A 24059-nucleotide genomic window follows, 5' to 3' on the forward strand; every position below is an offset into this window, starting at 1 on the left:
CGTCGGAATCGGCATTCGCACAGTATTTGATGTGATGGCAAACACTGTAGCAATTTTTTTTTTGTATCTGTGAATTATTGTCCAGACATTGACTAATTAGGTTCAAAAGATTCGTCTCGTAAAGTTCAACCAAACTGTACAATTAGTTTTTGATTTTATCTATATTTAGTACTTCATACATGTACCGTAAATTTGATGTGATGGGAAATCTTCTTTTTGCATAGTATCAAAATTGAGAGTTTGGTGGAAACTAAACATTGCCTTTCACACAAAAAGAAAAAGGCACATCAGCATGTACGTACACTTGTTGACTTGGTGTAGTGTCCGAGACGTTGCTCCATCTCCGTCGTCTTGCTTGTGTCCGCTCCATTCTCAATCTGGCGACGCCATCCGCAGCCAGTGGCTCAATCGCAAGCGGCCCTCGCCTCCCAGTCCCACTCCCAGCACCAAAATATCTCCCCGTGCCTTGGAAATTGGAATAGATTCTCTAGATTCACTGCTGCGTCATCTTGTCTGCTTCTTCTCACTGGCCCAATCAGCAATTCAGCATCTCCTTCTCCGAGCTCAATCATGGTATCCCTTCTCGACTCCAAGCGTCACCACGGTTGGTTTTGTTCACTGCAAGGGTTGGTCAGAGTTCTCCGCTAGTACAGATTTTGCTCAGCAAGTGCAAATGGAAAACGGATCCCAATACCAAAAACGCGGAAACAGAATCATAGAGTTTCGTTTGAAACGTGCTGATGTTTCTCAATTTTATTTTATTTTTTGACTTTTGCTATTTATCGGCTGACATATTTTTTTTACTAAATTTGTCGGATTCCTATACGTTTAATTGTGTTTTAGGACTGGGTAGCATTTATAAACACTCTGACATATTTGACCACATAAAATCTATCAATAGATAACTAGGCACTCTATTTTTTTAGAAATTGAACTTGTTTCTGATGATTTTTTTGCGGTAATATATTTACCTGAGATTTTAGTTGGACGATCAAACGCATGAGTCATTAACACAAGCATCGAAAATAAAGTTGATCGCCGATTACTTATTTAGATTTCGGAACAAACTAGCGGATAATAACATTGACAAATTTTATCATAGAAAAGAATATTGAGATTTGGGCATAAAATAGCGGATATAATAACATCCAAATTTATCCAAAAAGAATTGAGGGGCCCAACGCAGTATATAGCGGGCGGAGTGCCGGACATCCCATTCTCGCCTCACACTCCCTCTCGCCTCACACTCCCTCAACAGACCCAGTAAAATACGGGACATTTAACTTTTTGTCATCTTTACTGATGACACTTTTTTGTTTGTTATTTTTATACGGGTATCTACATATTTGTCATCGTAAATAGTAACTCTTTTAATTTTTTGCTATTTTTATTGATGCGGTATGCCACGCAGTCAGCCAGTGTGGCAGCGCCTCTCCTCCCGCTGCTGCTTCTCTCTCCCTCCACTTGCTGACATGTGGACCCCACCAGTCAGGTTCATCTTCAATATCTGGGCACCAGAGAAACTATCCCCATAGTGCATAGGTCTTCATGCAATAAATGTGAATCTTTTTTCACTGTCTCTTTCTTATCCCTCTGATGCTCTCTCCTATGTTCTCTTCAAACCGAAACAAAGCGTGGCGGGCACGGCCGATGCGGGCTGGGCCAGGGCGCGGCGGTGCGGCCATCGTGGGCAAGCAGGCGGGCGCGATGGCGCGTCTGAGTGCGAGCGAGCAAGGCCGGCGCAGGCGCGGTGGCGCGACCAACGTGGGCGGGCGCGGCAGCGCGGCCGACATGGCCGAGTGCGGGCGCGGCGGCACTTTCCGTCGTGGGCAAGCCGAGACGGCTCAGGAGAGCGATGCCGGTGCAGGCGGGCGAGCAGGGCCGGCGTGGTCGTGGTGGCACGACCGATTTGGGTGAGCACAACGTGGGCGAGCGGGGCCGGTGCGGGCCATCCTGAAAACCGATGGTTTCTTCCCAATAGCTAGAGGTTAAAGATGAGCCTGACTAGTAGGGTCCACATGTCAGTGAGTGGAGGGAGAGAGAAGCAGCAGCGGGAGGAGGGACGCGGCCATGCTGGCTGACTGCATGGCATACCACATTAGCAAAAATGACAAAAAAAAAAAAGAGTGTTACTGTTTATAAGGATAAATATGTAAATATGTAGTACCCATATAAAAATGGAAGGAGTGCCGGGCAAAAAGTTAAATGTCCCGTAAAATATTGCCAGTCCCGCCGTCGAGATGGCCCAACGCCGCCTGCTCGTCCTCGCCGCCGTCCTCGCCCTCGCCCTCGCGGCCACCGCCGCTGCGGACAACTCCGCCTTCGGCGACTCCAACCCGATCCGCTCCGTCACCGACCGCGCGGCCTCCGCGCTCCTCGAGTCCACCGTCTTCGCCGCGCTCGGCCGCACCCGCGACGCGCTCCGCTTCGCACGCTTCGCCGTCAGGTGAGCACCCGTTCACCCTAATCCAGCGACCAGCGGTCCATCCAAAGCCCGCCCTCCGTCCGCCCTCCCGTTTCTGTTCTCCCTGATGGCCTCACGATTTGGGCCGGCGGCGGCGCGCGATGCAGGTATGGCAAGAGCTACGAGAGCGCGGCGGAGGTCCAGAAGCGGTTCCGGATCTTCTCCGAGAGCCTCCAGCTCGTCCGCTCCACCAACCGGAAAGGCCTCTCCTACCGCCTCGGCATCAACCGTATGACCTTGATCTTCTCAGTCCTCGTCCCAACATCCAACGTGCGCTTCAGCGCGTCCCGGATTGACGTTTTTTTTTGAAAGACTGATTCACATATGTCTGTGTCTGTTATGTGTGGCTGGTGTACAGGCTTCTCCGACATGAGCTGGGAGGAGTTCCGTGCGACCCGGCTCGGCGCGGCACAGAACTGCTCCGCCACGCTCGCCGGCAACCACCGGATGCGCGCCGCCGCCGCCGCGCTCCCGGAGACGGTGAGTTACCAAAGCTGCTCGTCGGTCGTCACAGATAATCCTCTCTGTCTTGTAACGTACTCAGTAACGTTTTGACTCCCAAACGGGCAGGCGAGTACCGAGTAGTAGGTTGCAGCCACGTTCCTACTGTGATTTCATTTGTAACAGCATCAGTCACATGAGACAGGCCTGTGTTGGTTCAGTTTATTTAGGCTTTACAGGGGAGTTTCTGGTATGAAGCTTGCGAGTGGCTGCAGTATTTTCTCATTGCTTTCAGGCTTTGTGGTCTCTAGCTTTTGCCTATTTGCTCAGCCGGCTCCACCACGACAAGCAATGTTTTTCAGTCACTTTCTTCCTTGGCCCCGGCACATGAATCATGATGCAGTTACTGCTCAGATGACCCCTCTTTCTATGCAGTACCAGTGGAACTGTTTATGTTTCCAACAAAACTGCAAAATTGTTTAATTAACTACCCAGTACCTCGTTATCAACTAGTATATCTTTAAAGATTGTAGGACAGCAGTTCTGGGATACATCATACATGTCCAGTAGTGGTTCTCGCAGTTTTGCAAGGCGGTGTTGTTTTACTAGTTCTGAGCCATGTGACGTGGTTACGAATTGAACAATCTCAACTAGTCTTGGATGCTATATATATTTTTTGGACATTATGCTGTGAAATGTGTATGTGATGTTGTTCTGGCTACTGCAGAAAGACTGGAGGGAGGATGGGATTGTGAGCCCAGTGAAAAACCAGGGCCACTGTGGATCATGCTGGACCTTCAGGTAACCACTGAAAAATCAGCGTCCTCTTTCTCGTTCTCTCATTTCTTGTATATATAGCATTCCTAGAGAAAGCTGGATGGAGCATATGTCATTACTGGTTTACCTTGTTCCCTAATGTACTAAAAAGTAAGAATATATGGGAATCATGTCAATGATAGTATCTGACAGGAAGTACGGATTGCGTCCAAATGACTTGCATGGGCTTCATGGCCTTTAAATCAATCATGGTCTTGAAAGTAATCAGGATGGGGCACTTTCAAACCCCATGCTGGGGTAAATAATTTAAAACCACTTTAGGTGTGGCCCACGATGGGTTCTGATAGATATATCTGTTGGTGAAGCTGATTATTGCTAGCAAGAGTAGTAGTTCAGATCTTTGATCCCATAAAGTTTTTTTTTGAACGAAAGAGATTTTAAAAATATTCAGCAAAGGATAAAACTACTGCACTCGTAAGATATGCAAGCAATTAAATAATTGGATCACTATCAACGAACCAACGTTAGCTATTGGGCTATGCTTTGCTTTCAGATCTGTCCCAGTTAATTGACCTAAACTACTGCACTCGCGAGACATACAAGCAATTAAATAATTGAATCACGATCAACCAACCAACCTTAGCTCTTGGGCTATACTTTGCTTTCAAATCTGTCCCAGTTAGTTGACCTATGATCATTTTTTGGACCTGTTTATGTTTCCTACCAACTAAATTTACTTTCAAATAATAATTTCCATTTCAAATTAGTGCATTATGAAGCTTTATATGCACACAAGCTAATATGTCATATGACATACATTACTATTCAATAGTGTAAATGCAGAGCTCTGTGGAAAACTTTTCCTCATAAATTAAAAAGTTCAATTAAAATGTAAAGCAAATGCAATTTTAATTGCCCAGTCGACCCAAGTAACAAATTAACATATCAGTGAGAGCCGTGATAAGGACCAGAATCTCTAATATAGGTGCCATTCTGATCCCTTGTAAAAGTTGGTTACTAGATGATGTCCTTGAGATAGAGTTTATTCATAGTGAAAAGTTAGCTTTCAAACATGTTTGTGCCTATACTATTCTTTTGGGCCCGGAAAAAAAATCACAGTGCAAATCTGGGAGAAGCAAATTTGATTCATAGATAGAGAAACAAAGTCACTCTAGAGATAAGAAGCCAAATGATATTCTTAATTGTCAGAGCACTGCATACTTCACGTTTACTTCCTTTATTCATCTCAATATATACAACAACAACAACAAAGCCTTTAAGTCACAAACAAGTTGGGGTAGGCTAGAGTTGAAACCCAATAGAAGCAATCAAGGTTCAGGCACGTGAATAGCTGTTTTCCAAACACTCCTATCTAAGACTAAGTCTTTGGGTATATTCCATCTTTTCAAGTCTCCTTTTATTGCCTCTACCCAAGTCAACTTCGGTCTTCCTCTGCCTCTCTTCACGTTACTATCTTGGCTTAGGATTCCACTACGCACCGGTGCCTCTGGAGGTCTCCATTGGACATGTCCAAACTATCTCAACCGGTGTTGGATAAGTTTTTCTTCAATTGGTGCTACCCCTAATCTATCACGTATATCATCGTTCCGAACTCGATCTCTTCTTGTATGACCGCAAATCCAACGCAACATACGCATTTCCGCGACACTTATCTGTTGAACATGTCGTCTTTTTGTAGGCCAATATTCTGCACCATACAACATAGCAGGTCTAATCGTCGTCCTATAAAACTTGCCTTTTAACTTCTGTGGTACCCTTTTATTCATCTCAATATATATGACAACAAATTCAGGCTGCAGGGCTAGATGAACAACATAAAGTTTTATTCAGACAGTTTACATCTAGTTTGGATTTTGTTGATTTAATGTGGTCTGTATTTCCCCTCTGCTATTCCTAAATCAGTGAATCTGAGTAAATATCATTTTTGTCATTGGATTCACTGGTATCCAGTTCCAAACTGTAGGCTGTAGGCAATGATAGAAATGAGATTGGGCAACAGATTCATGCTGAAAAGGAAATGGTCCTAAGAAAGTGTTAGTTAGCACTTATACATCAATTCTGAAGTAGTGCACATTTGTATTATCAGATATGCCTCACAAACAAAGAGGCAAATTAAAGGGCAAACCTATGTAGAAAAACTTTCGTGGAATGCTGAGGCACTCTAGTGCTAACTTCTCCCAAACTAGAAAAAAACTTAAATCAATATTTCAGGGAGATACCACAAAGTTTATATTGGTAGCTTTTGGTGACATTAGATGGTCATGTTGCAGGACTTCTTAAGAAGTTAAGGATTTGAATATTCGTACTCAAAAGTCAAAATACTTTTTTAGTAGCCAGTTATTAGCTGTTCTTATATTTCCTTTTACATGTTCTTTTCACTCTTCTCTTATCTGCTGTGCATACAAATGACCATCATAGCATGTTCTGAAAGTAGGAAAAGGGGGTCATGCAGACAAAATAATTAAATTCTTTTGATGCTTATTATGGCAGCACTACTGGTGCACTTGAGGCTGCATATACCCAGGCAACTGGCAAGCCCATCTCTCTTTCTGAGCAACAGCTTGTTGACTGCGGCAAGCCATTCAACAATTTCGGATGTAATGGAGGCCTTCCATCCCAGGCCTTTGAATACATCAAATACAATGGTGGCCTTGACACCGAGGAATCTTACCCATACAAAGGTGTCAATGGAATCTGCGACTTCAAGGCTGAGAATGTTGGAGTCAAGGTTTTGGACTCGGTTAACATCACCCTGGTGAGGAGAACCTCATACTAAATTTTGACAGAGTGTTATCTACATTTAACTACTCTGAGTTAATAGTTTATACTATTTCTGTTGTGGTGGTTAGGGTGCTGAGGATGAACTGAAGGATGCTGTTGCTCTGGTTCGCCCAGTTAGTGTTGCCTTTCAGGTGATCAATGGTTTCAGGCAGTACAAGAGCGGAGTTTACACTAGTGACAGCTGTGGAACTACTCCGATGGTCAGTTACAGCAGCCTTGTATCAACCTACGATTTATCTATAGTTTGCTTATGCAGAGTTTATCTATGAATTGCTCCTACCATGTCATGCTCCTGTTGTTATGATCTTAAATTATGAATTCTTTCGCGTTACTAGGATGTGAACCACGCTGTTCTGGCTGTTGGCTATGGTATCGAAAATGGTGTCCCCTACTGGCTCATCAAGAACTCGTGGGGCGCCGACTGGGGTGATGAGGGTTACTTCAAGATGGAAATGGGCAAGAACATGTGCGGTGAGTATTCCATATATTTCATCGCTACAAAAGAACAAGAAGAGATCTTGTGTTTCAGGATATGGTGCACTAGCACTAGTGACACGATACTGACTTGGACTCTCAACGATGCAGGTGTTGCTACATGTGCATCCTACCCTATTGTCGCATGAGGCCCCTACGAAATGTTACAGTCTGTTTGGCATTAATAATGCATGTTTAACCTGAGCTTGGTGATGGGTTATACAGAACGGAAAACTCTGTTGTGAATCGAAAATCGTGAAGGGAGGGAATTAGCCCCTGCTTGTACGTCTCCCCCGTATATGGCTGTGAGGTAGATTGTCAGTTGGGGTTCCAAACTACTCATACGTGTGTATGGCATTTTATTTATGAAACAAAATACCCATTAATCATGATGGTGCAGCTTGGGACATTTTATCATAAAATAATGTACCATATGCAGATTATATATTGTCATGTACTGTACTCATGTTCATGTCTCTTGAGTTATGTTTAGTTGGCTTGGATGCGAGGCCTCTCTGGAGGAGCCATCGGGGTGTTTGGATATTCGACTCGTTCGTAAGCTAATCCGGTTCCCCATTCCCTCAGCAAGACTGCCGTACACCTAAAATCTGAGTTGGCTCGTGATCCTTGGAGAACTAGTGACGCGATACATTGCTGTGAAACGAATCACAGAACTTTGGTGCTTAGCATTTATAAGTGAGCGCGTGTTCAGTTCCTAAAATACTTCCAAAAAAGTGTTACAGTACCTATCATATTATCTTACGATACGTGCATGGAGCAGTAAATGTAGACGAAAACAAAAACTAATTGCACAGTTTGGTTAGAAATCGCGAGACGAATGTTTTGAGCCTAATTAGTCCATGATTGAATACTATTTGCCAAATAAAAACAAAGTGCTACAGTACCTAAATTCCAACTTTTCCTCCAACTAAACACAGCCTGACCAAATTTTGCAAACCACTGTACTAGACATGCAAGCGGCGGCGGCTGCGGGTATCCCAATTCCCACCCCGTGGGTTTCTGCGGCGGCCCGTTTTCTGCCGCGTTCCCGTTTACGCGTGCAGTGTGTCTGGCTGGCTGCTGAACTCGCTGCATATTGTTGTCTGATACGCCTGAACCTGCTGCTTGTTGACATATGCGCCTGAACTTGCATGGAAACACAGCGCTTATAAATTATAATTACCACGATTCTTGCAGCTGCAACGGAGAACATGTTATGGCTGCCTCTTGTGATGAGGTCATCAGCAAACATGGAATTCACTGAATTCACTTGTCCAATAAACCAATCTATGAGACTAGATATTTTGTAATATCATGATTCATAATTTATCAAAGTTGCAAAAAATGGTCACACCTTTATACAAGTGCAAGCTAAATTGAAGTCAACATATGCTTTAAGAAGGCCACACGACCTGTTCCTCTAATCATAAGTTCAAAAAAGATTGCAGAGGACTTAGAACGGAGTCCGAAATAAGCTGAGCCGTGGAGATGACACTTGGGTGTTGCTATCCTGACACTAATAATATTATACAAACCAGTGTTGCTAATCTGCTATCCTGACACTAGTAATATTATACAGGTTTGTGCTGACTAGTCTGAGACCGATTGCCTTGAAAAATTAGTGATGGAGATTTTTAAAGCAGCCCTGCACTCCACCACATCACAGCCCTGTTCATAAAAATCATAAAGAATGCAATGCATTTATCAGCATACGATACAGATGAAAAATCGTATAAATATTCCATTTTCTTCAGTTTCAGATGAAGAACCATGAGAGTCATGTCATCAATGGTAATATTTACAAACATTTGTAGTCCAACTTGAAAGGAGAAGTGGAGTTCAAGGACTGAAGGTTTCCATTGAGCTGGTCAGATATGTAATATTTGTTCTATTGAAATATATCTTTAGCAAACTAAAATATCATTTCTGATGGATAAGTCTCATGTGTGGCTGGTCTTTGTGGGGTTGTGCTGCTCACATGGTCCTTATCATTTCTGATGGATAAGTCTCATGTGTGGCTGGTCTTTGTGGGATTGTGCTGCTCACATGGTCCTTGTGGCTGTTTTTCTGTTTTTAGGACAGCATCTTAGACTAGAGGATAACATCTTAGACTAGAGGACAACATCTTAGCTATGACAGCATATTAGCATCTTAGACTAGCATCTTGGCATATGCTTAGCTGGTTAGCAGCCTATAAATATGTAACTCCAACCCCTCAGGTTGGTATGGCATTTGTGTGAGCTTGTGTGAGAAATAGACAAGAAAATTACCCTAACTCCTAGTGTCATCCTCTCTCGATGAGAGTAAGAATTCTCCTACTACCAAGAGTAAGAATTCAGCGACTAACAAGTGGTATCGGAGCTGTATTATCCTGTAGCCTGAGCATCTCCTACTCATCTCCCCTCCCAGCCACACAACAGCCCCAGCTGCGAGCAGTAGCTCCGGCCGCTCCTGCTCACTCCTCCCCCGCGCAGACGAGCAGCAGCTTGTCTGAAACAGCCCTCTCCCCACGCAACAGCCCCTCGGTAGCGCGTCATGTCCGCAGGGCAGTCTCAGCGCTCGGTCGCCTCGAGCACGCGGCGTCTGCAGGAGGCCGAACTTGCCGCGGCAGAGACCGCTGCGGCGGCGGCAAGGGCATCGAGGCTGGCAGCGGCGGAGCTGGCAGCAGCCAGAGCGGAGGCGGAAGCAGCGGCGGCGGCGAATGCAGCGCGTGCGGCGGCAACGGAGGTCGAGGCTCTGCGCGACAGCATCGGCAGCTCCATTTCCGCTGACGCCACCGCCGACGCGGACCTCGAGCTGCTAGAGAGGGAGGCAGCGCGAGCGCGGGCGGCGCAGTGGGCAGCCGCGCACGCCCACGAGCGTGGCGGCAGCCTAGACAGGCGCGGACGCGCTGGCGGCGCTCCTGGAGGAGGCGCGCACGGCGGTGGCGCTCTTGGGGCAGCCGCGCACGCCCACGAGCGCGGCGGCAGCCCAGACAGGCGCGGACGTGCCGGCGGCGCTCCTGGAGGAGGCGCGCACGGTGGCGGCGCTCCTGGAGGAGGCGTGCACGGCAACGGTGGCGGACGGGTCGATGGAGAGCGTGGCCTTCACAGGCAGCATGGCTCTCTCTCCCCAGATCGGTACCGACGGGTCGATGGAGAGCGCGGCCTTCACAGGCAGCGTGGCTCTCTCTCCTCGGATCGGTACCGTGGTTACCACGGGCTCCAGGCTGTTGTCAGGGACGTCGGTCCCAGCGGTGGGTGGCCTACCCTCACCAAGACCAACTACGTCGAGTGGGCTACGGTGATGAGGGTAAAGCTCCAGGTGCGGCACATGTGGGAGGCAGTCCGGTACGGCGACATCGACTACGACCTAGATTGACGGGCGCTGGATGCTCTCATCGCTGCAGTCCCGCCCGAGATGCAGTTCTTGCTTACCAGCAAGCGGACTACCAAGGAGGCTTGGGACGCCATCGCTGCGGCATGCATCGGCAGCGACCGCGCCCGCAAGTCCACACTGCAGGCATTTTGCAAGGAGTGGGAGAACCTGGCCTTCAAGCCAGGTGAGGACGTTGATGACTTTGCTCTCCGTCTTAACACTCTGTTGCAGAAGATGGTGCAGTTCGGCGACGACACCTACGGCGAGGAGAGAGCTGTCGAAAAGCTCTTCCACTGCGTCTCCGAGAAGTACAAGCAGATGGCTCGCTCGATCGAGTCTCTACTGGATCTCTCCACGATGTCGATCGAGGAGGCGATCGGTTGCCTCAAGGTCGTCGACAGCGATGAGCCATAGTCCCTCTTGGGGCCCATCACCACTGGCGGGAAGCTCCTTCTCACTCGGGAGTAGTGGCTTGCTAGCCAAGGTGACCGGAAGAAGGGGGAGCATTCTTCCGCGATAGGCGGCCGCAAGCGTGGCAAGCCACACAAGGTGCGCAGAGACGCCCAGGCCGGGGCGCGAGGACGTGCCAAGGGTGATGCCCGCGGAGGCGCCCAGGGCGGCGCCACCGACAGGCACAAGCTGGCACGAGACGACGCCTGCCGCAACTATGGCCAGCTTGGCCATTGGGCCAAGGACTGTCGGCAGCCACGACGCGCCTAGGCCCACGTCGCACAGGCGGAGGAGGAGCCGGCTCTGTTCATGGCACATGCCAGCATCGAGCTACCTCCAGCGGCACCGGCCGCAGCGGCTCTCCTCCACCTCGACGAGCCAAAAGCACACGTCCTCCTTGGTGACAGCTCCGGCAATGACAAGACTGACAGGTGGTGCCTCGACACCGGTGCCACCCATCACATGACCGGTCGATGGGAGTTCTTCACCGAGCTTGACTCTAGCGTCCGAGGCTCCGTCAAGTTTGGGGATGCCTTCGGCGTGGAGATCAAGGGCGTCGGCTCTGTCATCTTCACCACCGTGTCTGGTGAGCACAGGCTGCTCACCGGAGTCTACTACATCCCCGCGTTGAGGAACTTCGTCATCAGCTTGGGATAGCTGGATGAGAACGGTTCGCGCGTGGTGGTTGAGGACGGAGTCATGAGGATTTGGGATCATCGTCGTCGCCTTCTTGCCAAGGTATCCAGAAGCGCAAATCGACTCTACGTCCTTAACGTGCAGGTGGCACAACCCCTCTGTCTCGCTGCTCGTCGGGACAACGAGGCGTGGCAGTGGCACGAGTGTTTCGGGCACCTTCACTTCGAGGCCCTAAAGCGACTCAGTGCCACAGAGATGGTGCGAGGCCTGCCATGCCTCGACCATGTGGAGCAGCTCTGCGATGTCTACGTGTTGACGAAGCAGAGGCGACTCCCCTTTCCACAGCGGGCTAGCTTTCGAGCCAAGAAGAGGCTCGAGCTTGTGCACAGGGACTTGTGTGGCCCAGTGACACCGGCCACACCGGGAGGACGACGCTACTTCCTGCTGCTCGTCGATGACCTCTCCCACTACATGTGGGTGATGGTCCTCGGTAGCAAGGGAGAGGCTGCGGATGCCATCAGGCGCACGCAGGCTGCTGTGGAGGCAGAGTGCGGCCGCAAGCTACGCGTGCTATGCACCAACAATGGCGGCGAATTTATGGTGGCTGAATTCGTGTCATACTGCGCTGACAAGGGCATTCAGCGCCACTACTCCGCGTCGTACAGCCCGCAGCAGAACGGAGTCGTCGAGCGGCGCAACCAGACGGTTGTGGGGATGGCTCGGGCCCTCCTCAAGCAGAGGGGGATGCCGGCTATCTTCTGGGGAGAGGCGGTGGTGACGGCCGTCTACATCCTCAACCGCTCGCCTACCAAGGCGCTTGACGGTAGGACATCGTACGAGGCTTGGCATGGGCGCAAGCCGGCGGTCTCCCACTTGCGGGTCTTTGGCTGCCTCGCGTTCGCCAAGGAGCTTGGCCACATCAGCAAGCTCGACGACAGGAGCACTCCGGGAGTGTTCATCGGCTACACGGAGGGCTCGAAGGCCTACCGCATCCTCGACCCGAAGACACAGCGTGTGCGCATGGTGCGCGACGTTGTGTTCAACGAAGGGCGAGGATGGGCGTGGGACAAGGTGGTGGACGACGGCTCGGCTTTGACGTACGACGACTTCACTGTCGAGTACGTCCACTTCGAGGGAGCTGGGGGAGTAGGCGGCTCTTCTTCGGCGAGCGCGTCTACCCCAGTCCCCGAGCCTCCACCGACCTCGGCGCCTGCTACTCCGACAGCACCACGCTCTCTAGCCAGGACCTCGGCTGCGATGAGTTCTTCACCGGCAACGCCACGCACTCCAGCATCGACAGGCACCTCTCCAGGCACGTCTACTCCAGCTTGTGTCGAGCATAGCCCGGTTGAGCTCGCTACTCCGCTCTCTCACGATGAGAAGCGCATCGACACGTACCACGACGGCGAGCCATTGCGGTACCATACGATGGAGAACCTTCTCGGCGACCAGCCGGTGCTAGGACCGGTGCCTCATGACCTAGAGGCATAGTTGCACCTTGCGTGTGACGACGGCGAGCCTTGGTCGTATGTAGAGGCCGAGAGACACGCGGCATGGCACGCCGCGATGCAGTTGGAGATGGACGCGGTTGAGAAGAACCGCACCTGGGAGCTTGCTGACCTTCCTCGTGGTCACCGCGCGATCACCCTTAAGTGGGTGTACAAGCTAAAGAGGGATGAAGCCGGCGCCATCGTCAAGCACAAGGCTTGCTTGGTGGCATAAGGTTTCGTGCAGCAAGAGGGGGTCGACTTCGATGACGCCTTTGCTCCTGTGATACAGATGGAGTCCGTGCGACTCCTCCTTGCGCTAGCTGCCCTAGAGGGCTGGCGTGTTCATCACATGGACATCAAGTCGGCGTTCCTTAATGGCGACTTGAAGGAGGAGATCTACGTGCACCAGCCGTCGGGATTTGCGATCCCCGGCAAGGAGGGCAAGGTACTCCGCCTGCGCAAGGCCCTCTATGGCTTGCGGCAGGCACCGAGGGCGTGGAATGCCAAGTTGGATTCCACGCTAAAGGGGATGGGCTTCAAGCAAAGCCCGCACGAGGTGGCCATCTACCGACGGGGCAATGGAGAAAATGCCCTGCTGGTGGGTGTCTATGTCGACGACTTGGTGATCACCGGCACCAAGGATGCGGAGGTGACGGCATTCAAGGAAAGAGATGAAGGCCACCTTCCAGATGAGTGACCTAGGGCCTCTCTCCTTCTACCTGAGAATCGAGGTGCACTAGGATGACTCTGGGATCATGCTTCGACAGACCGCCTACGCCAAGCGTGTCGTTGAGCTAGCTGGGCTCACCGACTGCAACCCAGCTCTCACTCCGATGGAGGAGAGGCTGAAGCTGAGCCGCGACAGCACGACGGAGGAGGTGGACGCTACGCAGTACTGACGTCTTGTGGGGAGCCTTCGCTACCTCACCCACACACGGCCGGACTTGGCATTCTCCGTCGGCTACGTTAGTCGGTTCATGCAGCGACCGACGACGGAGCACCAGCAGGCTGTGAAGAGGATCATCCACTACATTGCGGGGACTCTCGACCACGGTCTCTACTACTCGAGGTGCCCTAGGGCGGCACACTTCGTTGGGTACAGCGACAGCGACCACGCCGGCGACATCGACACCAGCAAGAGCACGAGCGGGATCCTCTTCTTCGTCAGCAAGTGCCTCGTTAGCTGGCAGTCGGTCAAGCAACAGGCGGTGGCCCTGTCCAGCTGCGAGGCCGAGTACATAGCGGCCTCCACCGCTTCGACTCAGGCGCTCTGGCTCGCTCGACTGCTTGGTGATCTCCTCGGCAGAGACACTAGAGCGGTGGAGCTCAGGGTGGACAGCAAGTCCGCTCTGGCCCTGGCAAAGAACCCCGTGTTCCACGAACGCAGCAAACATATTCGGGTGAGGTACCACTTCATCCGAGGCTGTTTGGAGGAAGGGAGCATCAAGGCGAGCTACATCAACACCAAGGACCAGCTTGCGGACCTGCTCACCAAGCCCTTTGGGAGGATCAAGTTCCTTGAGCTCTGCTCCAGGACCGGGATGGTTCAACTCTCCCACAAGACGACGCACAAGACTTAGGGGGAGAATGATGGATAAGTCTCATGTGTGGCTGGTCTTTGTGGGGTTGTGCTGCTCACATGGTCCTTGTGGTTGTTTTTTTGTTTTTAGGATAGCATCTTAGACTAGAGGACAGCATCTTAGAGAATAGCATCTTAGACTAGAGGACATCATCTTAGCTAGGACAACATATTAGCATCTTAGACTAGCATCTTGGCATATGCTTGGCTGGCTAGCAGCCTATAAATATGTAACCCCAACCCCTCAGGTTGGTATGGCATTTGTGTGAGCTTGTGTGAGAAATAGACAAGAAAATTATCCCAACTCCTAGTGTCATCCTCTCTCGATGAGAGTAAGAATTCTCCTACTACCAAGAGTGAGAATTCAGCGACTAACAATTTCAGCCAAGCAAACTAAAAAAATCAAGAACAGAGAAGAAAAGCATAATTGCCAACCTAATTGATAGATATGCATGTTCCAGTAGAAGAGAACTGTGCTCCAGACTGAACTTTCACATATGCAAGAAAAAATCTTTTAACCCTATATGAAGATCCTAATGGCGGGCCAACAAGAACTAAAATATATGCAGCAGCAGTAAAAGCACTAATTCGAAGCATAAATAGCATTAGAACACATAAAAAAACAGTAGCAATAGATTACATCATCACTTACCTTGACCATGATTACTCAGGAGATATTGGGGCTTGTGATGGGAAGTTTGCTGGGGACATCATCCTTGGGGATAGCATGATTCTTATCCCTGTTGACATTGCTAGAATTGGTGGCGGCATTGGCAACCGATTTGCTGATGGATCTTTTAATCTTTTTGCCTCTTCAATCCAGATGCCTTCCTCTTTGCTGCTGATAAGGAAACCTTCTGCATCGCCCATCACACATGAAGCAGCAGCATTAGTTTGCAAGAAAAACTAGAATATATTTATGGCCAATAAGGGAAAGTTTGTGACAAAGGCTAGAATAAAGTTTGTAACAAAAATCCAGCCATATCACAGCGTAATCTGCCCACTAGCAGTAAGAGAAAGCATTGTTCATCCAAGTTTTTGATGCAAGTTTACTTTCCAGAACTACACACTAGTAAGAGAAAACTAGAATTAAGTTTATCTTTGGGCCATGCAGAGAAAGGGGCAGCTCTGAACCAGTTTTCTATAGAAGATATATATAAATCATGAACAAAACTGGAGGACCACAAAAACTCCATGGCAAATGTAACTACAGATATAAACAGGCACATATAATCGGCTATCTTGGAAGTATTTTTCCATTTTATGAAGAGATTATATCAAATTCATATGGTTGGTTGTAGAAAAAATACCTTTAGGCTGTGCTTGTGCAACAATTTAGGCCCAATTTAGGCCATGCCTGTTAGTTTGAGCAGATGAAAAACATATATGCTTGTGAATTTTCGTTTGTCAGATAAATTGATTGCCATGGAAGTATATATAGCATCTTGGTCATGTTTGGCATGTAACTACAGACATAATTAGAGCTAAATTATGAAAACATAGATGTGGGCCTGTGTCAGGGTACTCAGTATGGAAAATTAGAAAGGGCCCCTTTTTTTTCAGCGCGGCTTCTGAAAATGCTGTTCAGACATAGCCTAAGTAACATATCACTGTTTCCCTTGCACTCTAGTGAAGAAATTGGTGGACATGAACAACTAAATGAAAGCTTCTTAAGCAAAATAAAGGCGGGAAGCTTCCAACATTTATACTCCCAAGGGTATTCAATATTGAAACAACAGAACTGGCCTGCATATAGAGTTATAGACTACTACCTCCAGTCATCAGGATAACAAGACGTTAAGACATTCACGAAACAAACTGACCAGCATGTCTCATGTCTGAAACGTCACCAGGCCATTGCTACAAGAAATGACCGAAGTCCCATTACCAAAACAATGCTACATTGAAAAGTAGTGCTCCTATTATGTCAGAACACGCATGGCCCTATTTTTTTGTGGTAAAACCTTTAGTTAGCCGCAACCGTAATATGACAAATATATATTATCAACCAAGCATCAGGATTCATGTCTGACAGCAGGATCACAACATCATTAGTGTTAGGGGCACCTGCTGATAGCCAGCGTTGTCGAAGGCGAGGAAGAACGGGTGGTCCCTGCCCTGGCCGGCATTGGAGCCGGCGGCAGGGGTTCCGTGGAGGTGGCGGCTGGCGGCGACGGTCTTGGCTTGGCTGCATCGTCTGTGGCGGCGGGTTGAACTTGAAGCGGCACCGCTTTGGATCACTTTTTTTTGTTTATTAAAGTGTTAGTTGATCTCAACCAACGGTTTATTGGGCTCTTGGACTCGCTCCTTGATCAGGGCGCCCAACCCTAATATAGTTGGTGGGCCTTCATCGCACAACGCCATAAATAGGAGGTGGGGCCGAGGCGCTTGAGTCACGAGGTTCGCCTGAGCCGCCTAGCACCCCACCTACAGTTCTAAACCCTAACCGATCACAGAGGGGGCGCTGCCAGCGACGGGAAGCGCCGCCACCGCCTCTGCATCACGCCGGAGGACTGCTACGACGCTGGGCTGCCCTGCGGCCTCTACACCGACCCTGGACGACACCGCTACTGCACTGTCACTGGGTTATCGCCAAGCAATGCGATGGCGAGCCCATCTTTCTCTAAGGCAGCCGATGGTTTGCACCCCTTCACCCCTCTCTTTCTCATTCTATCTCTAATCCAGTACTAGTAATTGCTTCTAGGACTCACGGTTTATCCAAGTGCAAGTAGACATGCTAGTTATATGCCTATAGATCTCGTTTTAGGTTCAACAATGGTATCAGACGCCTCACTGGGTATAGATCTAGACTATCGGATATTTTTTATAGAATAGTTGAGAAAAGTTTAATGCTTCTGAAAAATAGATAATGAATTTTTCATGTTTCCGTTGCAATGTTAAAGTTAATGATCTTCTAATTAAATTCGAACAAACGGGAGAATTTAATTCGAAGAGTAGTCAATTTTAATCAGTAAATTATAATATTGTTATTTTTCTGACCAACGTTGATAATAGCAATATTATAAGGTTTAATCATAAGTTTTCCATGCATTAATTCTATTTCTGTCCAACGGTGATGTAGAATTAGTGTATAAGAATATTGTATGTTTTAATTTTGACCAACGTTAAATTAAAACATTCAATTATAATGATATATTTTTTCTCACTATCTCTGACGATGTTTTTAGAACTCATTCCAATGGCATTCATCTCGCACATATCACCTCTACAAGGGGGTAATTACAGGGTATGGCGAGAGAAGTATGAGCTTGCACTTGCGCTGTTCGAGAATGACTTGGCGCTTACCTTCCCGTGTCCTACTGAGCCAGTGGACCCGGTGAGGGAAGAAAATGAGTCAGATGCTAATTTCACTGCTCGGCAGCAAGATCATGCAGAAGTGCGCATGAAGTATGATCTCGAGCACAAAAAGTGAGACATCTTGAACCACAAGTGCTTAATGGTGGCTAAATCCACTATTTCAGGTGCTATAAGGGGGTCTATCCCATACTGTGATACCGCCACTGAGTACCTTAAGAAGGTGGAGAATCGGTTCACTAGCTCTTCCAAGGCTTATGCTAGTACATTGATCAAGAAATTGTTCAATGAGAAATATACTGGTGGCGGTATCAGAGAGCACATTTTGAAGATGAGCAACACGGCTTCGAAGCTAAAGCTAATGGATTTGGGGCTCAAGGATGAGTTCCTGATTCATTTGGTTTTTGCTTCCTTGCCAAAGAAATATGAAACATTTATTGTTAATTACAACATGCAGCCCGACAAGTGAGACATAGAAAAGCTCATCGCAATGTGTGTTCAAAAGAGGAAAGGTCGAAGTCCTTACAGGGTGACTCTGCTAACCTTATCAAGGACAAGAAAAAGAACTTCAATAAGAACGCCAAACCTCAAGGGAAAGTCCCTTAGACTGAGCACCATCAGAAGAACTCCAATGCTCAAGTTGAGAAGCATCGGTGAAAATGGTGCAAGAAGCATGGACACTACCAGAGGGATTGTCCAGACTTTCTAAAGAGCCTGCTGAAGAGAGGTGAGGATTTCATTACATTTATAAATGAATCCCTGTATTTAAGTTATGCAAAATCTACTTGGTGGATTGATTCAGGTGCAATTGTTCATGTTGTAAATTCATTACAGGGATTTTGTACGAGAAGGACTCTGCAAAGAGGAGAAAGAAGAATTAAAGTAGCAAATGGAGTTGAAGCTCAAGTTGAAGCCATTAGAGATCTTTCTCTAGAATTAGTTGATGGTTTTCTACTTAAGCTTCTAGATGTTCTATTTGTACCCTCTTTGCGAAGAAACTTAATAAGTGTGTCACATTTAGATGACGATGGATATGATTGCCATTTTGGTAATGGCAAATGTCAGATTATTTATAATAATAAATGTGTTGGTCTTACCTTTCGACAAGACAAGCTTTATTTATTATCACTTTCTGATAATGTGAATGATGTAAGTACTGAGAATAAGAATGCTTCCTTGGCTATGAATGCAACAAATAAGCGGAAGAGAGTACATGATGTATCTTCAAAATTATGGCACTGTTGTTTAGACCATATTTCGAGGAGGAGAATAGAGCGATTGATTAAGAAATCAATTCTTCCACCCTTATAATTTTTAGATTTAGAACAATGCATAGATTGCATAAAAGAAAAGTATGTTAAGAAAATAAAGAAAGATGCCAAATAAAGCGCATGAATTTTAGAAATAATTCACATAGACATCTGTGGTCCTTTTCCTGTGAAGAGTATGGATGATTATGATTCATTTATAACATTCATAGATGACTATTCTCGTTTTAGCTATATTTATCTAATTAAAGAAAGATCAGAAGCATCGGATAAATTTAAAATATTTAAGGATGAAGTAGAGAATCAGCATAACTTAAAGATTAAGGTAGTAAGGTTCGACCATGGGGGAGAGTACTACGGTCGACACACCCTATATGGCCAAGTTCCTAGACCCTTTGCAAGGTTCTTATAGGAAAATAGCATAGTAGCCTAGTATTCTACACCGGACGAGCCTCAGCAAAATGGAGTAGCGGAAAGACGCAACCATACCTTAATGGATATGGTGAGAAGCATGATAAGTTATTCTACCTTACCGATAAGTTTATGGATGGAGGCGTTAAAAACCGCCATTCATATTTTTAATCAAGTGCCAAGTAAGTCGGTGTCCAAGACACCGTATGAGTTATGGACAGGAAAGGAAATCTCACTAAACTATTTACGTATATGGGGTTGTCCTGCTGAGGCAAAAGTAATTAACCTAAACATAGAGAAGCTGGGCTCCAAGATAGTCAGCTATCATTTTATTGGCTATCCAAAAAAGTCAAAAGGTTATCACTTCTATTGTCCTGACAGACAAACGAAGTTTGTAGAAACAAAACATGTTGTCTTCTTGGAGGAAGATATGATCAGGGGGAGCATGGTAGCGCGAGAAATTAGTTTTGAAGAGAAGTGGGTATACGTGCCCACTCCTATGGTTTAGGAACCATTCTTCATGGTACCTGCTGTTGCTATACCAACAGTGCAAGACACTGTAGTAACAACACCTGTTGTTGGTTCTCATGTGGCAATAATGAATGAACATGAGAAACCTGTCCTTTAGGATCCCCAAGAACCCGTTGTCACACATGAGGGAGAGCAACAACAGCCTCATGTAGAACAAGCGTCATCAAGCGAGGCTCCTAGAAGGTCTCAAAGAATCAGGAGATCAGCCATTCCTGATGACTATGAAGTTTATGAATGTGAGGAATTTTAAATGGAGGATGATCCCACCTCATTTGAAGAAGCCATGAGAAGCTCTCACCCATCCAAATGGCTTGAAGCCATGGAAGATGAAATGAAATCAATGAAAACCAACGGGGTTTGGAAATTAGAAACAATTCCTAAAGGAGCCAAGACAGTAGGCTGTAAATGGGTCTATAAAACTAAACATGACTCTAAAGGAAATATAGAAAGGTTTAAAGCGTGACTTGTGACGAAAGGTTTCACGCAAAGAGAAGGCATAGATTACAATGAGACATTTTCTCTAGTCTCATGTAAGGATTCTTTTAGAATCATAATGGCGCTTGTAGCTCATTATGACTTAGAACTACATCAGATGGATGTAAAGACGGCGTTTCTAAATAGGGATTTGGAGAAAAATGTTTATATGGCACAACCGAAAGGTTTTGTTATGGAAGGAAAAGAACGCATGGGATGTCGCCTAAAAAAATCCATTTATGGATTAAAGCAAGCTTCAATATAGTGGTATTTGAAGTTTGATAGTACAATAAGAAAGTTTGAATTTTAAGAAAATGTAGAGGATAATTGCGTTTACGCAAAGTTCAAGAATGGAAAATACATTTTCCTAGTCTTGTATGTGGATGACATCTTGCTCGCTAGCAGTGATGTTAGTCTACTACTAGAAACAAAGAAGTTCTTGTCCTCAAAGTTTAATATGAAGGATCTCGGTGAAGCTTCGCTCATCCTATGAATAGAGATTCACCAAGATAGACAAAAGTCATACTTAGAAAAAGTTTTAAAGAAATATAGTATGCAAAATTGTAAGTCATCGTCTGCTCCCATAGTCAAGCGCGACAGATATGGGGAATTTCAATGTCCCAGAAACCAATATGAGATCGATCAAATGAAAGCGGCTCCATATAGTTCAACTGTCGGAAGTTTATAGTATGTTCAAGTATGTACTCGCCCTGACTTAGCATTTGTTACTGGGTTGCTTGGCAGATATCAGAGTAATCTAGGAATAGAACACTGGAAATTAGTAAAGAAAGTTTTGTGTTACCTACAAGGTACGAAGGGTCTCATGCTAACGTATAGAAGATCTGATTCTTGTGGCAGAACCGCCTAATCTAATGCCTCCCAGGAGTGCTCATCTTCCATTAGACACTAAGCACTCGAAGGAGGACACTAGATTACTCGGTTCCGTCAGGCACACCCCAGGGGAAAACCCGAAAATCCACATTTTTGCCAACAGGATCACAAATGAGAGAATAAAGCTTACATCATTCTTACCCATTTCTTACATCACTTTTAATACGACATCAGAGTATAATATTTATTATTATAATAGCGAAATGTAATCATATTATCAGAGTTATGAATAATTTAATTTAACAGTGGAATATAACATGTGATCAGAATTACAACAGAAATAATTATCTAATCATGGCATGATGAAATATTGATATATACACTACGACAACAGATTATGAAACTTTCATTTATAAAAGCATTTGGTGAGAGTTATAAATAACAAATACGATCGTAGCGTAAAGGAATCCTCGCTGAGTCCACCAGGAGGTATCCACACATAAGGGTCAGCCCTAGCATCCACCTATCACCTGCATAGGGGGGAATAAAACCCTGAGTACTCAATTGTACTCAGCAAGACTTATCCGACAGGAGAAAAGAAAAGACTCCAATGATATGCAAGGCTATCTGGCTTGTGGGTTTATTGCATTTGCAGAAAGCATTACTAAGCGTGCGTTCTTATATTTGATTTTTATTTATAGCCGCATTAGTTCATTAACTAACCATTCTATGTAAGCACCTGTGCTACTTTCAAGCAAGTGGTAAGCAATCAGATTTCCTTTTCTTTCCATCTTTTCTCTTTCAGTTCTTACTACGGTGCTAGACACGAAACAAGCCGTATCAGACTATTCGGTGATTCGCGAATCAATGCCCCTAGCTAGGTACCCCAAAAACACATGCCCCGCTTATACCCAAGGCACAAGCAGAACCAACCCATCACTCTCATGTCCCAGGTGTCCAGGTCCCCGTTTAAACTAGGACTCCAAGCCCCCGTCCCTGAGTCCCGGACTCAGTGCGATGCAAGGACCTCCTCCACCAAAATAAAACCCTGACAGTCAGTCCAGAAAGAGTCGGATCCACGACAAGAGAGCAACAAGTCTTCCAAGTGCCCATACTCAAGTAAGTGCTCGGAATAATAAGTTTGTGACTTGCCTCGATGGCTTATGCAACGACCGGTCCTTAACCGATATAGGTAGAGAAAATAGTGTAACCAAGCCATGCCCCGCGTCCACAGCGACACAACCTCTTACACCCACCAATACCCAAACCATATCCCTGCTCGGTCACCATTTTCCTTTCCACCATTTATATTTTGCCAAGTGATAATAATACAGTAATATATTTCCTATCTCTCGCGAGTGACAGGCAATCACTTGACTTCTATCGGAGTCCTGTAGCATAGCAATCTACACGATCCTGTCATACTAGTAAGACTCATAGGATAAAGATATATATATATATATGCAAGTGGGTTTCATTCAACTCCTTAAAACTTAATACACAAATATAATTTGAACTGCAGAAAAGTAGGGGTTATGCACCGGGGCTTACCTGGGTAAGATATATTAAAAGTTAGTATCAGCATCTTCAGATCATCCACATCATCTGAATAGAAAGCCTATTGCATCATTTTCTAGAGAGAATACCATTATACCATCTTCGGATTCCCAATCATCCTTCAATTGATCCGTTGATCCATCATCGTACCTATATGATATGCATTGATGCAAATGCATAGATATAAATAACCAACGACAGCCGAAATGCTTAGAAACCCGATCACACCTCACAAGCTAACGAGTTCATTCTAACGACGGCCGTACTTAGGCTACATATTCGTGTTGTCGAAAAAGACGTTATTTTTCAACAATTATTTTAGTTATATAATCCCAAGTTGTTTCTTTATTCTATTCTATCAATTTAGTCTTTATTCGCAATATGACATCATTATCTATTTAGCAAACTAATTATTCTGGCGCTACAAAAATTACAGCGAGTACCTAATATTGCTAGGAACCTACTGTACAAATTTCATATTCAACAATATTACCAATTTATCACGACAATTCCTATAAATTTATATTTTTACAATACTAAGTATCTTAAATTAATTATACAGCTTCCAAAAATATCATCAAACTAGATGAACAAAATATACTAATAGATAGATCATGATTTTAGAAACTCAACAAAACTGATTTGGCATTTTAATGATTTTTCTATGATTTACTACAAATTTTACAAGTCTATTTCCACAACTAAATTAACAAGTGCTTCATAAGACTAAAGGCTAGCGGCCACCAAACCGGCCTAGTGGCTAGCTCGGCCAGGTCCAGCGCAAAGGCGGCCTAGGTGGGGCACGGCGTGCACGGCCCAGGCGCAGCGCGCACACGCGGCCCATCGTAGTGGCGAGTGGCCCAAGCCGACCCAAGCACGTGGCGAGCCTAGGCAGGCGTGCTAGTGGCCCACCAGCCGGCCCACGCGGCCAAGGTAGCCTAGGCGAGCGACCACAGGCCGACCTAGCGCTGGTAGGTGCATAGCACATTTGTGAAATGGCCCTCGTACTTTCTCGAAACTAAAGCGTAGTCCAGCAGGTACTATTTATTCGAGTCACGTATTTCGCACTGGACCCTTTATAAAACTGCGTTTTGGATTTATACTCTTTTCTCACCTCATCTTCTTCTTTCGATACAGAGCAGAGGCATAGGAGCTCCGGCCAGCGACCAATCCCGGCCGGGAAGGCACGGCGGCGGTGGGAG

The 24059-nt window shown here is 46.5% G+C and overlaps 1 protein-coding gene across 1 annotated transcript; it reads left to right on the forward strand.

Moving 5' to 3' along the window:
- The first annotated feature begins 2194 nt into the window (after positions 1-2194).
- LOC136546317 (cysteine proteinase 2-like) lies at positions 2195-7435 on the forward strand. Its single transcript, XM_066538294.1, has 8 exons — positions 2195-2446; positions 2572-2693; positions 2823-2944; positions 3633-3706; positions 6194-6458; positions 6553-6684; positions 6820-6955; positions 7070-7435. The coding sequence occupies exons 1-8, from the start codon at positions 2241-2243 to the stop codon at positions 7105-7107; spliced, it is 1095 nt and encodes a 364-aa protein (XP_066394391.1). The 5' UTR covers positions 2195-2240; the 3' UTR covers positions 7108-7435.
- Positions 7436-24059: the final 16624 nt, after the last annotated feature.

Source organism: Miscanthus floridulus, chromosome 3 (genome assembly GCF_019320115.1).
Source record: "Miscanthus floridulus cultivar M001 chromosome 3, ASM1932011v1, whole genome shotgun sequence".
In the NCBI taxonomy this organism is placed as follows: Eukaryota; Viridiplantae; Streptophyta; class Magnoliopsida; order Poales; family Poaceae; genus Miscanthus; species Miscanthus floridulus.